General features: G+C 45.9%; 1 protein-coding gene across 8 annotated transcripts in view; it reads left to right on the plus strand.

The window, feature by feature from the left end:
- Nucleotides 1-15740, plus strand: part of ptdss1a (phosphatidylserine synthase 1a) — a 31615-nt gene that overhangs the window by 12624 nt on the left and 3251 nt on the right. The window contains exons 8-14 of one of the 8 annotated variants that reach the window (XM_036936378.1): nt 896-1008; nt 2426-2491; nt 6746-6845; nt 10088-10156; nt 13080-13140; nt 13229-13322; nt 13417-15737. In XM_036936378.1, coding sequence (XP_036792273.1) covers nt 896-1008; nt 2426-2491; nt 6746-6845; nt 10088-10156; nt 13080-13140; nt 13229-13322; nt 13417-13420 — 507 coding nt within the window. In that variant the 3' untranslated portion in view covers nt 13421-15737. Of the gene's footprint in view, nt 1-895; nt 1009-2425; nt 2492-6745; nt 6846-10087; nt 10157-13079; nt 13141-13184; nt 13342-13416; nt 15738-15740 lie in introns of those variants that run through there. The other 7 variants (XM_036936394.1, XM_036936384.1, XM_036936359.1 and 4 more) reach the window with 7 other exon arrangements.

A 15740-nucleotide genomic window follows, 5' to 3' on the forward strand; every position in this document is an offset into this window, starting at 1 on the left:
TTATCCTCAATACTGGCTGCCATGGCGATGAAAAGCTGAGCAGCTTCTCTTGAAATGGACTAGTCTCTCCTCTCCCTCCCTCCCTCTGTCTCCTGTTCCTAACACTCTGGGGGCTTGAAATAGTAATTACCCACTCTTTGAGAGGAGCTTGAAGAGGGGTGGGGGGTGAGAGTGGAGGGGTGGGTGAGTAGGGAGAAGGGGAGAGTGAAGGTAGAGAGAGAGAGTCCTCAGTAGTAGCTACAGTTTAGCTGCTTTCTCTCCAGAGGGCCTCTAGACAGTCTTATTTGGCCCTGAGCCTATCTCTACACTGAGACACACACACACACACACACACACACACACACACACACACACACACACACACACACACACACACACACACACACACACACACAGGCTCAGGGCCAAATGACAGCGTGTTGAGACAGTCTGGTTCCAGTCTCTTCATTATGCTGTACTGTGGATGATGAGAAGTGCAGGGTCAAACTGTGAGTGGGTCCAAATGTTGACATGGTTCAGGTTCACTGTATTGCATAGCTAGGCTATGTATTCTACTTCCTCATTTGGGAGGTAGAGCGAGAGGGAGGAGTTAGTTGAGGTGGCAGGTAGCCTGGTTGTTAGAGCATTGGGCCAGTAACCAAAAGGTTGCTAGATCAAATCCCCGAGCTGACAAGGGAAACATCTGTCATTCTGCCCCTGAACAAGGCAGTTAACCAACTGTTCCTAGGCCGTCATTGTAAATATGAATTTGTTCTTAACTGACTTCCCTAGTTAAATTACAAAAAAATCTAATAATTAGTAGCTGTATTCAGTGTGATTAGAGCCCTCTGTAGTGCCCTGTGTAGGGGGTAGCTTTGTGATGGTGTCTGTGATAACTCTCTCTGTTTCTCCATAGCTGACAGAGTTGAACACATTCTTCCTGAAGCACATATTTGTGTTCCCGGCGTGCCACGCCCTCAGCTGGTGTCGGATCCTCTTCATCGGCATCATCACAGCTCCCACCGTGAGGTAGGAACCTCACCCCTCATCTGGGCTGATCTCTCCCCCCCTCTCTCCTCTGTTCTCCCCCCCTCTCTCCTCTGTTCTCTCCTCTGTTCTCCCCCCCTCTCTCCTCTGTTCTCCCCCCATCTCTCCTCTGTTCTCCCCCCATCTCTCCTCTGTTCTCCCCCCATCTCTCCTCTGTTCTCCTCCCCCCATCTCTCCTCTGTTCTCCCCCCCCCATCTCTCCTCTGTTCTCCCCCCCCCATCTCTCCTCTGTTCTCCCCCCCCCATCTCTCCTCTGTTCTCCCCCCCATCTCTCCTCTGTTCTCCCCCCCATCTCTCCTCTGTTCTCCCCCCCATCTCTCCTCTGTTCTCCCCCCCATCTCTCCTCTGTTCTCCCCCCCATCTCTCCTCTGTTCTCCCCCCCATCTCTCCTCTGTTCTCCCCCCCATCTCTCCTCTGTTCTCCCCCCCATCTCTCCTCTGTTCTCCCCCCATCTCTCCTCTGTTATCCCCCCCCTCTCTCCTCTGTTCTCCCCCCCTCTCTCCTCTGTTCTCCCCCCCTCTCTCCTCTGTTCTCCCCCCCTCTCTCCTCTGTTCTCCCCCCCTCTCTCCTCTGTTCTCCCCCCCTCTCTCCTCTGTTCTCCCCCCTCTCTCCTCTGTTCTCCCACCCTCTCTCCTCTGTTCTCCCACCCTCTCTCCTCTGTTCTCCCCCCTCTCTCCTCTGTTCTCCCCCCTCTCTCCTCTGTTCTCCCCCCTCTCTCCTCTGTTCTCCCCCCTCTCTCCTCTGTTCTCCCCCCTCTCTCCTCTGTTCTCCCCCCTCTCTCCTCTGTTCTCCCCCCTCTCTCCTCTGTCCTCCCCCCCTCTCTCCTCTGTCCTCCCCCCTCTCTCCTCTGTTTTCTCTCCTCTGTCCTCCCCCCCTCTCTCCTCTGTCCTCCCCCCCTTCTCTCCTCTGTCCTCCCCCCCTCTCTCCTCTGTTCTCCCCACCCTCTCTCTCTCTTCTCTGTTCTCCCCCCCCTCTCTCTCTCCTCTGTTCTCCCCCCCCTCTCTCTCTCTCCTCTGTTCTCCCCCCTCTCTCTCTCTCCTCTGTTCTCCCCCCCTCTCTCTCTCTCTGTTCTCCCCCCCCCTCTCTCTCTCTCCTCTGTTCTCCCCCCCCCCCTCTGTCTCTCCTCTGTTCCCCCCCCCCCCCTCTGTCTCTCCTCTGTTCCCCCCCCCCCCCCTCTCTCTCTCTCCTCTGTTCCCCCCCCTCTCTCCCAATTTGCACCCCTTCTGCACCAGTCTTCAGAAAACTCCTCAGTCTGACCGTCAGTGTTTGTCCAACATGTCTAGAGTTAATGGCTATGAGAGGACAGCTCTCTGTCTGTGGTAAACTGATTCACATAGTCTGCCTTCACATCCGGTGTTTGTCCTGACCTGTGGTGGTGTTTTCTCCCTGTGTTTTTCAGGCAGTACTATGCCTACCTCACAGACACACAGTGTAAGCGTGTTGGGACACAGTGCTGGGTGTTTGGGTGAGTGTTATTTCATTAGCTACTACCATGACGACAGTAGATGATGTCTGAGGAGATAAAGCTGTTTACTCTGCTGTCTGCCATTTACACCATTAAACTACAATACACATTTACTGCAGTAGCCAGCCGTCAGGTCGATGATTTACCTTCAGTCAACAACTGAACAGAGCTCTTTGACGGTGTGGTTTCTACCGTTGGGCTGTGTGTTTCTACCGTTGGGCTGTGTGTTTCTACCGTTGGGCTGTGTGTTTCTACCGTTGGGCTGTGTGTTTGTACCGTTGGGCTGTGTGTTTGTACCGTTGGGCTGTGTGTTTGTACCGTTGGGCTGTGTGTTTGTACCGTTGGGCTGTGTGTTTGTACCGTTGGGCTGTGTGTTTGTACCGTTGGGCTGTGTGTTTGTACCGTTGGGCTGTGTATTTGTACCGTTGGGCTGTGTATTTGTACCGTTGGGCTGTGTGTTTGTACCGTTGGGCTGTGTGTTTGTATGTAAACTGTAGCAGTGTGAGGGTGAAGACATGGGAGATGGAGGCTAACGGACCTTCTACAGCGTGGAGGACTGAGAAACTAGCTGGTTAGGGTGAAGACATGGGAGATGGAGGCTAGTGTTAACAGACCTTCTACAGCGTGGAGGACTGAGAAACTAGCTGGTTAGGGTGAAGACATGGGAGATGGAGGCTAGTGTTAACGGACCTTCTACAGCGTGGAGGACTGAGAAACTAGCTGGTTAGGGTGAAGACATGGGAGATGGAGGCTAGTGTTAACAGACCTTCTACAGCGTGGAGGACTGAGAAACTGTATCAGTGTGAGGGTGAAGACATGGGAGATGGAGGCTAAGGTTAACGGACCTTCTACAGCGTGTAGGACTGAGAAACTAGCTGGTTAGGGTGAAGACATGGGAGATGGAGGCTAGTGTTTACGGACCTTCTACAGCGTGGAGGACTGAGAAACTGTATCAGTGTGAGGGTGAAGACATGGGAGATGGAGGCTAGTGTTAACAGACCTTCTACAGCGTGGAGGACTGAGAAACTAGCTGGTTAGGGTGAAGACATGGGAGATGGAGGCTAGTGTTAACAGACCTTCTACAGCGTGGAGGACTGAGAAACTGTATCAGTGTGAGGGTGAAGACATGGGAGATGGAGGCTAGTGTTAACGGACCTTCTACAGCGTGGAGGACTGAGAAACTAGCTGGTTAGGGTGAAGACATGGGAGATGGAGGCTAGTGTTAACAGACCTTCTACAGCGTGGAGGACTGAGAAACTGTATCAGTGTGAGGGTGAAGACATGGGAGATGGAGGCTAGTGTTAACGGACCTTCTACAGCGTGGAGGACTGAGAAACTAGCTGGTTAGGGTGAAGACATGGGAGATGGAGGCTAGTGTTAACGGACCTTCTACAGCGTGTAGGACTGAGAAACTAGCTGGTTAGGGTGAAGACATGGGAGATGGAGGCTAGTGTTTACGGACCTTCTACAGCGTGGAGGACTGAGAAACTGTATCAGTGTGAGGGTGAAGACATGGGAGATGGAGGCTAGTGTTAACAGACCTTCTACAGCGTGTAGGACTGAGAAACTAGCTGGTTAGGGTGAAGACATGGGAGATGGAGGCTAGTGTTTACAGACCTTCTACAGCGTGGAGGACTGAGAAACTGTATCAGTGTGAGGGTGAAGACATGGAGGCTAGTGTTTACGGACCTTCTACAGCGTGGAGGACTGAGAAACTGTATCAGTGTGAGGGTGAAGACATGGGAGATGGAGGCTAGTGTTAACGGACCTTCTACAGCGTGGAGGACTGAGAAACTGTATCAGTGTGAGGGTGAAGACATGGGAGATGGAGGCTAGTGTTAACGGACCTTCTACAGCGTGTAGGACTGAGAAACTAGCTGGTTAGGGTGAAGAGATGGGAGATGGAGGCTAGTGTTAACGGACCTTCTACAGCGTGGAGGACTGAGAAACTAGCTGGTTAGGGTGAAGACATGGGAGATGGAGGCTAGTGTTTACGGACCTTCTACAGCGTGGAGGACTGAGAAACTAGCTGGTTAGGGTGAAGACATGGGAGATGGAGGCTAGTGTTAACAGACCTTCTACAGCGTGGAGGACTGAGAAACTGTATCAGTGTGAGGGTGAAGACATGGGAGATGGAGGCTAGTGTTAACGGACCTTCTACAGCGTGGAGGACTGAGAAACTAGCTGGTTAGGGTGAAGACATGGGAGATGGAGGCTAGTGTTAACGGACCTTCTACAGCGTGTAGGACTGAGAAACTGTATCAGTGTGAGGGTGAAGACATGGGAGATGGAGGCTAGTGTTAACGGACCTTCTACAGCGTGTAGGACTGAGAAACTAGCTGGTTAGGGTGAAGACATGGGAGATGGAGGCTAGTGTTTACGGACCTTCTACAGCGTGGAGGACTGAGAAACTGTATCAGTGTGAGGGTGAAGACATGGGAGATGGAGGCTAGTGTTAACGGACCTTCTACAGCGTGGAGGACTGAGAAACTAGCTGGTTAGGGCTGTACACACACAGTCACACACACACAGACAGTCTGGCAGTGAAGCACTACAGAACAATGGCCTCCGTTGTCCCCCAGCTAAACCCTGAGTATTAAAGACTGGCCGTATGAAAGTCATTACTAAGACACATGGGGTAGGAGTGTGTAGGGTAGAATACTCTATAATACTGGAATCACTAAGTCAGTGTGTATTCTGACTGTTATTTATGATTAGATATACATATACTTCTCTCAATCAAATCAAACTTTATTTGGCACATGCACCGAATACAACAACCTTACCGTGAAATGCTGAATACAACAAGTGTTGACTTTACTGTGAAATGCTTTTGGGGCCTTCCTCTGACAACGCCTAGTATAAAGGTCCTGGATGGCAGGAAGCTTGGCCCCAGTGATGTACTGGGTCGTACGCTCTACCCTCTGTGTGTATTCTAGTGGTTCCCATGTTCAGGGTAATAAGGGGTCGTACGCTCTACCCTCTGGGTGTATTCTAGTGGTTCCCATGTTCAGGGTAATAAGGGGTCGTACGCTCTACCCTCTGTGTGTATTCTAGTGGTTCCCATGTTCAGGGTAATAAGGGGTCGTACGCTCTACCCTCTGGGTGTATTCTAGTGGTTCCCATGTTCAGGGTAATAAGGGGTCGTACGCTCTACCCTCTGGGTGTATTCTAGTGGTTCCCATGTTCAGGGTAATAAGGGGTCGTACGCTCTACCCTCTGTGTGTATTCTAGTGGTTCCCATGTTCAGGGTAATAAGGGGTCGTACGCTCTACCCTCTGGGTGTATTCTAGTGGTTCCCATGTTCAGGGTAATAAGGGGTCGTACGCTCTACCCTCTGTGTGTATTCTAGTGGTTTCCATGTTCAGGGTAATAAGGGGTCGTACGCTCTACCCTCTGTGTGTATTCTAGTGATTCCTATGTTCAGGGTAATAAGGGGTCGTACGCTCTACCCTCTGTGTGTATTCTAGTGGTTCCCATGTTCAGGGTAATAAGGGGTCGTACGCTCTACCCTCTGGGTGTATTCTAGTGATTCCCATGTTCAGGGTAATAAGGGGTCGTACGCTCTACCCTCTGTGTATTCTAGTGGTTCCCATGTTCAGGGTGATAAGGGGTCGTACGCTCTACCCTCTGTGTATTCTAGTGGTTCCCATGTTCAGGGTAATAAGGGGTCCTACGCTCTACCCTCTGGGTGTATTCTAGTGGTTCCCATGTTCAGGGTAATAAGGGATCTTAGAAACTTTCGTAGACAACATTTGTGAAATGTGATTTTATAACCCCCCCCCCATTATATTCCATTAATATTCTGTCTATCCATGTTTGCATTGTGCATGTGGCATGTGTACTGTTGTCAGTCTGTTTATTTTGGTTAGCGCTTAGCAGGGGTCTGAATATGTTGCTTATTCCCTCCAGCTCCCACTAGAGTAAAGGCTGTTGGCAATGTTAACATCTGACCATGTAGATGGACTGGTTTCATGTTTCCATGGGCCTCAGCTTACCTCTCTGCCTCGCTCACCCCTCACCCTCCTCTCCCTCACTCTGTCATGTCACCACCCAGCCGGGTGACAGGTGTCATAGGGTGCATCCCAACAGCTACCCTATTCCCTTTATAGTGCACTACTTTAGACCAGGTTATCCACCATGGAGGGAATAGGGAGCCATTTGGGACACAACTATAGCTGTCTGATTACCCAGCAGCCTTAGCTGTAGTGTGTGACGTCTGTGTGTGTGTGTGGATCTCTGTTGACATCACAGGGCCATAGCGTTCCTGGAGGCCTTGGCGTGTGTAAAGTTTGGAATGGAGCTGTTCTCCAAGACCCAGGTCCTCTATGTGCTGCTGTGGCTGGTGTGTGTGGTAAGAATGGTCTCCACACAGCTGTCATGTTCAAGTAGTATTACTGTGTACATAAACATACCAGTCTCCACACAGCTGTCATGTTCAAGTAGTATTACTGTGCACGTAAACATACCAGTCTCCACACAGCTGTCATGTTCAAGTAGAATTACTGTGCACATAAACATACCAGTCTCCACACAGCTGTCATGTTCAAGTAGAATTTCTGTGCACATAAACATACCTGTCTCCACACAGCTGTCATGTTCAAGTAGTATTACTGTGTACATAAACATACCAGTCTCCACACAGCTGTCATGTTCAAGTAGTATTACTGTGTACATAAACATACCAGTCTCCACACAGCTGTCATGTTCAAGTAGTATTACTGTGTACATAAACATACCAGTCTCCACACAGCTGTCATGTTCAAGTAGTATTACTGTGTACATAAACATACCAGTCTCCACACAGCTGTCATGTTCAAGTAGTATTACTGTGCACATAAACATACCAGTCTCCACACAGCTGTCATGTTCAAGTAGTATTACTGTGCACATAAACATACCAGTCTCCACACAGCTGTCATGTTCAAGTAGTATTACTGTGTACATAAACATACCAGTCTCCACACAGCTGTCATGTTCAAGTAGTATTACTGTGTACATAAACATACCATTCTCACACAGCTGTCATGTTCAAGTAGTATTACTGTGTACATAAACATACCAGTCTCCACACAGCTGTCATGTTCAAGTAGTATTACTGTGCACATAAACATACCAGTCTCCACACAGCTGTCATGTTCAAGTAGTATTACTGTGTACATAAACATACCAGTCTCCACACAGCTGTCATGTTCAAGTAGTATTACTGTGCACATAAACATACCAGTCTCCACACAGCTGTCATGTTCAAGTAGTATTACTGTGTACATAAACATACCAGTCTCCACACAGCTGTCATGTTCAAGTAGTATTACCGTGTACATAAACATACCAGTCTCCACACAGCTGTCATGTTCAAGTAGTATTACTGTGTACATAAACATACCAGTCTCCACACAGCTGTCATGTTCAAGTAGTATTACTGTGCACATAAACATACCAGTCTCCACACAGCTGTCATGTTCAAGTAGAATTACTGTGCACATAAACATACCAGTCTCCACACAGCTGTCATGTTCAAGTAGTATTACTGTGCACATAAACATACCAGTCTCCACACAGCTGTCATGTTCAAGTAGTATTACTGTGCACATAAACATACCAGTCTCCACACAGCTGTCATGTTCAAGTAGTATTACTGTGTACATAAACATACCAGTCTCCACACAGCTGTCATGTTCAAGTAGTATTACTGTGCACATAAACATACCAGTCTCCACACAGCTGTCATGTTCAAGTAGTATTACTGTGTACATAAACATACCAGTCTCCACACAGCTGTCATGTTCAAGTAGTATTACTGTGTACATAAACATACCAGTCTCCACACAGCTGTCATGTTCAAGTAGTATTACTGTGTACATAAACATACCAGTCTCCACACAGCTGTCATGTTCAAGTAGTATTACTGTGCACATAAACATACCAGTCTCCACACAGCTGTCATGTTCAAGTAGTATTACTGTGCACATAAACATACCAGTCTCCACACAGCTGTCAGGTCCAAGTGGTTTGTTTATGTACATAGTAAAACTAGTCTCCAAACAGTTGTTCAGGTCTCTCAAAGTACATATCACTATTTATGTTAGCAGACCAGTCTGTTTTTTGTCATAGTTAATGTACCATAAATAGCTTGGTCATCGTTAAGATCATGTGACTGTTGGACCAACGTACCAGGGCTGTAGTTGTCCTAGTATTAGATGGTGACAGGATAATGTACCAGGGCTGTAGTTGTCCTAGTATTAGATGATGACAGGATAACGTACCAGGGCTGTAGTTGTCCTAGTATTAGATGGTGACAGAATAACGTACCAGGGCTGTAGTTGTCCTAGTATTAGGTGATGACAGGATAACGTACCAGGGCTGTAGTTGTCCTAGTATTAGATGGTGACAGGATAACGTACCAGGGCTGTAGTTGTCCTAGTATTAGATGGTGACAGGATAACGTACCAGGGCTGTAGTTGTCCTAGTATTAGGTGATGACAGGATAACGTACCAGGGCTGTAGTTGTCCTAGTATTAGATGGTGACAGGATAACGTACCAGGGCTGTAGTTGTCCTAGTATTAGATGGTGACAGGATAACCTACCAGGGCTGTAGTTGTCCTAGTATTAGATGGTGACAGGATAACGTACCAGGGCTGTAGTTGTCCTAGTATTAGATGGTGACAGGATAACGTACCAGGGCTGTAGTTGTCCTAGTATTAGATGATGACAGGATAACGTACCAGGGCTGTAGTTGTCCTAGTATTAGATGGTGACAGGATAACGTACCAGGGCTGTAGTTGTCCTAGTATTAGATGGTGACAGGATAACGTACCAGGGCTGTAGTTGTCCTAGTATTAGGTGATGACAGGATAACGTACCAGGGCTGTAGTTGTCCTAGTATTAGATGGTGACAGGATAACGTACCAGGGCTGTAGTTGTCCTAGTATTAGATGGTGACAGGATAACCTACCAGGGCTGTAGTTGTCCTAGTATTAGATGATGACAGGATAACGTACCAGGGCTGTAGTTGTCCTAGTATTAGGTGATGACAGGATACCGTACCAGGGCTGTAGTTGTCCTAGTATTAGATGATGACAGGATAACCTACCAGGGCTGTAGTTGTCCTAGTATTAGATGGTGACAGGATAACGTACCAGGGCTGTAGTTGTCCTAGTATTAGATGGTGACAGGATAACGTACCAGGGCTGTAGTTGGCCTAGTATTAGATGGTGACAGGATAACGTACCAGGGCTGTAGTTGTCCTAGTATTAGATGGTGACAGGATAACGTACCAGGGCTGTAGTTGTCCTAGTATTAGATGGTGACAGGATAACGTACCAGGGCTGTAGTTGTCCTAGTACTGCTTTATCTATGGAATGTCAGTGTGTTTACAGCTAAAAGGCCTTTCATTTTGTGGCTGACATGTTGGCTATATGAGGGACTACTTGATGTTGGTGTATTAATTTCATTGTTTTCATTTCATTGTATTCATAGATATATGTATATGTATATTTTTGTATTTTATGTTTTGACTATTGTTTCAAGGACAATAAAGCTGAAACGTGACCTTGAACTGCCTGTGGCCTTAACTCTGTCTCCTGTCCTCCCAGGCCTTGATCACATTCCTGTGTCTGTATGGGATGGTGTGGTATGCAGAGATCTACGGCCCCAAAGAGAAGGTATGCTGACATACCTGGCTAGATATGAACTACACCTCGTTGACTACAGGATGGTCCTGCTGCAACCATTCTCCATATACATGCACCTTTATTCATCACCCAGGTCACTGGAACTGTGACTATCCCAGGTCGTTTAGAACACAGTCCCTGGAACTGTGACTATCCCAGGTCATTTAGAACACATGTCCCTGGAACTGTGACTATCCCAGGTCGTTTAGAACACATGTCCCTGGAACTGTGACTATCCCAGGTCGTTTAGAACACATGTCCCTGGAACTGTGACTATCCCAGGTCGTTTAGAACACAGTCCCTGGAACTGTGACTATCCCAGGTCGTTTAGAACACATGTCCCTGGAACTGTGACTATCCCAGGTCATTTAGAACACATGTCCCCGGAACTGTGACTATCCCAGGTCATTTAGAACACATGTCCCTGGAACTGTGACTATTCCAGGTCATTTAGAACACATGTCCCTGGAACTGTGACTATCCCAGGTCATGACAGGCACTAGTAGTGTCTTCTACTGTCAGCTATGAGGTTGAAGTGCCGACTGTCAGCCATGAGGTTAAAGTGCCGGACTGTCAGCCATGAGGTTAAAGTGCCGGACTGTCAGCCATGAGGTTAAAGTGCCGACTGTCAGCCATGAGGTTAAAGTGCAGACTGTCAGCCATGAGGTTAAAGTGCAGACTGTCAGCTTTAATTTGAGGGCATTTTCATCTGTATCGGGTGAATCGTTTAATAGGTACAGCACTTTTTGTACATAGCGCCCCCCCCCCCCCATTAACTTGTGTATTAAAATAATCAAAGGTTTAGCATTTGGTCCCATATTCATAGCATGCAATGACCAAAAATATCATACCACCAAGACATGCTAACCTCTCACCATTACAATAACAGGCGAGGTTAGCATTTCATATCATAGCCCCAAGACATGCTAACCTCTCACCATTACAATAACAAGGGAGGTTAGCATGTCTTGGGGGTGTGATATAAAATGCTAACCTCCCCTGTTATTGTAATGGTGAGAGGTTAGCATGTCTTGGTTAGCATTTCATATCATACCCCCAAGACATGCTAACCTCTCACCATTACAATAACAGGTGAGGTTAGCATTTTATATCATACCCCCAAGACATGCTAACCTCTCACCATTACAATAACAGGGTAGGTTAGCATTTTATATCATACCCCCAAGACATGCTAACCTCTCACCATTACAATAACAGGGGAGGTTAGCATTTTATAGCATACCCCCAAGACATGCTAACCTCTCACCATTACAATAACAGCGGAGGTTAGCATTTTATATCATACCCCCAAGACATGCTAACCTCTCACCATTACAATAACAGGGGAGCTTAGCATTTTATATCATACCCCCAAGACATGCTAACCTCTCACCATTACAATAACAGGGGAGCTTAGCATTTTATATCATACCCCCAAGACATGCTAACCTCTCACCATTACAATAACAGGGGAGCTTAGCATTTTATATCATACCCCCAAGACATGCTAACCTCTCACCATTACAATAACAGGGGAGCTTAGCATTTTATATCATACCCCCAAGACATGCTAACCTCTCACCATTACAATAACAGGGGAGCTTAGCATTTTATATCATACCCCCAAGACATGCTAACCTCTCACCATTACAATAACAGGGGAGCTTAGCATTTTATATCATACCCCCAAGACATGCTAACCTCTCACCATTACAATAACAGGGGAGGTTAGAATTTTATATCATACCCCCAAGACATGCTAACCTCTCACCATTACAATAACAGGGGAGGTTAGAATTTTATATCATACCCCCAAGACATGCTAACCTCTCACCATTACAATAACAGGGGGGGTTAGCATTTTATATCATACCCCCAATACATGCTAACCTCTCACATTACAATAACAGGGGAGGTTAGCATTTTATATCATACCCCCAAGACATGCTAACCTCTCACCATTACAATAACAGGGGAGGTTAGCATTTTATAGCATACCCCCAAGACATGCTAACCTCTCACCATTACAATAACAGGGGAGGTTAGCATTTTATATCATACCCCCAAGACATGCTAACCTCTCACCATTACAATAACAGGGGAGGTTAGCATTTTATTTTTTGTTGGCGGGGTTGATATTTGTGCGTCTCATTTAGTTTGCTTAATTGAGCGACTAAAGTCACTGCAAAAATGTCTAAATTAATTACAGATTTCTTGAGTTATCTTAGGTTAATTCAGACTATTTTGAAGCATCTGGCTACAGCATCTCAACATGGACAAACAGTAGTATTGCTGTTTTTCAAGCGAAGGTCTTTTTAAGGGAGTATGCGAGCTCACTCGTTCAGTTTGCCTAGCCAAGTTTGCTGCCGCCTAAAGTCCCAGGGCCAGAGTGAGGGTTTGAGAGAGTTCTCTGAGTGAGGGTTTGAGAGAGTTCTCTGAGAAGTACTCATAGCCAACTGGAAAGCTTTTCTACAGAAACCATGATTTGTGTAGAATGTTGTTTAACCCTCATGTTTACCGTGCTGTGAATGGCAGTTTCCACACCTGTGTTTTTAGAGTTCCAACATAAACTAGCTGACTCACTGTGTAGTTTAGTCTTCAGGGAATATGACCTTGTGGTTCATCTGACCTTGTGGTTCATCTATAAAGAACATGACAGGATGTCACAGCTTTTCACCTGTAGATCATTAACCTTGTATTCACGCCAATGACTTTGTCCCAAATGGCACCCTACTCCCTATATAGCCTAGTGCACTACTTTTCACCAGGACTCTAGTGCACTCTACAGTATAGGGGGGGAGGATGCCATTTCGGACTCCTGCCTGTGGCTGGATCAGCTGGCTGTTGGCTGTGTAGCGTTCTCTCAGCCCTATGTCAGTGACATGTCTGTTCTGACCCCTACTGTGTTTTACAGAGCTACTCTGAATGTGAGGACAGCAACTACAATGAGGACTTTGTGTCAGAACAAGGGAAAGGTAACTATGGTGTCTATTCATCCTCTAGGGTTAAACAGAACAAGGTAACTATGGTGTCTATTCATCCTCTAGGGTTAAACAGAACAAGGTAACTATGGTGTCTATTCATCCTCTAGGGTTAAACAGAACAAGGGAGAGGTAACTATGGTCTCTATTCATCCTCTAGGGTTAAACAGAACAAGGTAACTATGGTGTCTATTCATCCTCTAGGGGTAAACAGAACAAGGTAACTATGGTGTCTATTCATCCTCTAGGGGTAAACAGAACAAGGGAAAGGTAACTATGGTGTGTCTATTCATCCTCTAGGGTTAAACAGAACAAGGTAACTATGGTGTCTATTCATCCTCTAGGGTTAAACAGAACAAGGGAAAGGTAACTATGGTGTCTATTCATCCTCTAGGGGTAAACAGAACAAGGTAACTATGGTGTCTATTCATCCTCTAGGGGTAAACAGAACAAGGGAAAGGTAACTATGGTGTGTCTATTCATCCTCTAGGGTTAAACAGAACAAGGTAACTATGGTGTCTATTCATCCTCTAGGGTTAAACAGAACAAGGTAACTATGGTGTCTATTCATCCTCTAGGGTTAAACAGAACAAGGTAACTATGGTGTCTATTCATCCTCTAGGGTTAAACAGAACAAGGTAACTATGGTGTGTCTATTCATCCTCTAGGGTTAAACAGAACAAGGTAACTATGGTGTCTATTCATCCTCTAGGGTTAAACAGAACAAGGTAACTATGGTGTGTCTATTCATCCTCTAGGGGTAAACAGAACAAGGGAAAGGTAACTATGGTGTGTCTATTCATCCTCTAGGGTTAAACAGAACAAGGTAACTATGGTGTCTATTCATCCTCTAGGGTTAAACAGAACAAGGTAACTATGGTGTGTCTATTCATCCTCTAGGGTTAAACAGAACAAGGTAACTATGGTGTCTATTCATCCTCTAGGGTTAAACAGAACAAGGTAACTATGGTGTGTCTATTCATCCTCTAGGGGTAAACAGAACAAGGGAAAGGTAACTATGGTGTGTCTATTCATCCTCTAGGGTTAAACAGAACAAGGTAACTATGGTGTCTATTCATCCTCTAGGGTTAAACAGAACAAGGGAAAGGTAACTATGGTGTCTCTATTCATCCTCTAGGGTTAAACAGAACAAGGTAACTATGGTGTCTATTCATCCTCTAGGGTTAAACAGAACAAGGGAAAGGTAACTATGGTGTGTCTATTCATCCTCTAGGGTTAAACAGAACAAGGTAACTATGGTGTGTCTATTCATCCTCTAGGGTTAAACACATGCAGGTCATTATTAATGGGTTTCGTATGTAATATGCCATTTTTAGTTATTTATGCCTCCCATTGTTGGGTAACTTGAGTTTCATCCAATCTGAGACTGGGAGAGTTTACTGTAAATATAGCTAGGCAGTGGTCTGACCTCTAGTGGTTGACTGGGGGGGGTTTACTGTAAATATAGTTAGGTAGTGGTCTGACCTAGTGGTTGACTGGGAGAGTTTACTGTAAATATAGTTAGGTAGTAGTCTGACCTCTAGTGGTTGACTGGGAGAGTTTACTGTAAATATAGTTAGGTAGTGGTCTGACCTCTAGTGGTTGACTGGGAGAGTTTACTGTAAATACAGTTCGGTAGTGGTCTGACCTAGTGGTTGACTGGGAGAGTTTACTGTAAATATAGTTAGGTAGTAGTCTGACCTCTAGTGGTTGACTGGGAGAGTTTACTGTAAATACAGTTCGGTAGTGGTCTGACCTAGTGGTTGACTGGGAGGGTTTACTGTAAATAGTTAGGTAGTGGTCTGACCTAGTGGTTGACTGGGAGAGTTTACTGTAAATATAGTTAGGTAGTAGTCTGACCTCTAGTGGTTGACTGGGAGAGTTTACTGTAAATACAGTTCGGTAGTGGTCTGACCTAGTGGTTGACTGGGAGGGTTTACTGTAAATAGTTAGGTAGTGGTCTGACCTAGTGGTTGACTGGGAGAGTTTACTGTAAATATAGTTAGGTAGTAGTCTGACCTCTAGTGGTTGACTGGGAGAGTTTACTGTAAATATAGTCAGGTAGTGGTCTGACCTCTAGTGGTTGACTGGGAGAGTTTACTGTAAATATTGTTAGGTAGTGGTCTGACCTCTAGTGGTTTGATTGGGGAACTTGCCTCTTATCCAATGGAAACACACCTCTACTTTCAACTATGTTCAACCATCAAAATGTGTCGTCCATTAGAGATGTCTTTGCGAATTGTTCAACACAGACACACTATGAACATTAAAACAATGAGAATCTTTCCCTCTCTCACTCTGCTCTTTGGCTATGTCTATTTGTTGTGTATGACTTCATGATGGTGCACTGTCTGTATATTTAGACATCTTGGTTGTGTCTCAAATGGCATCCTCTACAATGCACACTACCCATAGGGCTCTGGTCAAAATTAGTGCACTGTATAGGCAATAGGGTGCCATTTAGGACGGAGATCATATCTTTTTACTGTTTTATATTGTATGACATCACATTTGATGTGTTTTCTAGATATGTACCAATATGTTATAATAAACCTGAACCTAATCCTAAACTTAAACCTTATCTAAACTTAATC

This window comes from Oncorhynchus mykiss, chromosome 2 (genome assembly GCF_013265735.2).
Source record: "Oncorhynchus mykiss isolate Arlee chromosome 2, USDA_OmykA_1.1, whole genome shotgun sequence".
Lineage (NCBI taxonomy): Eukaryota > Metazoa > Chordata > Actinopteri > Salmoniformes > Salmonidae > Oncorhynchus > Oncorhynchus mykiss.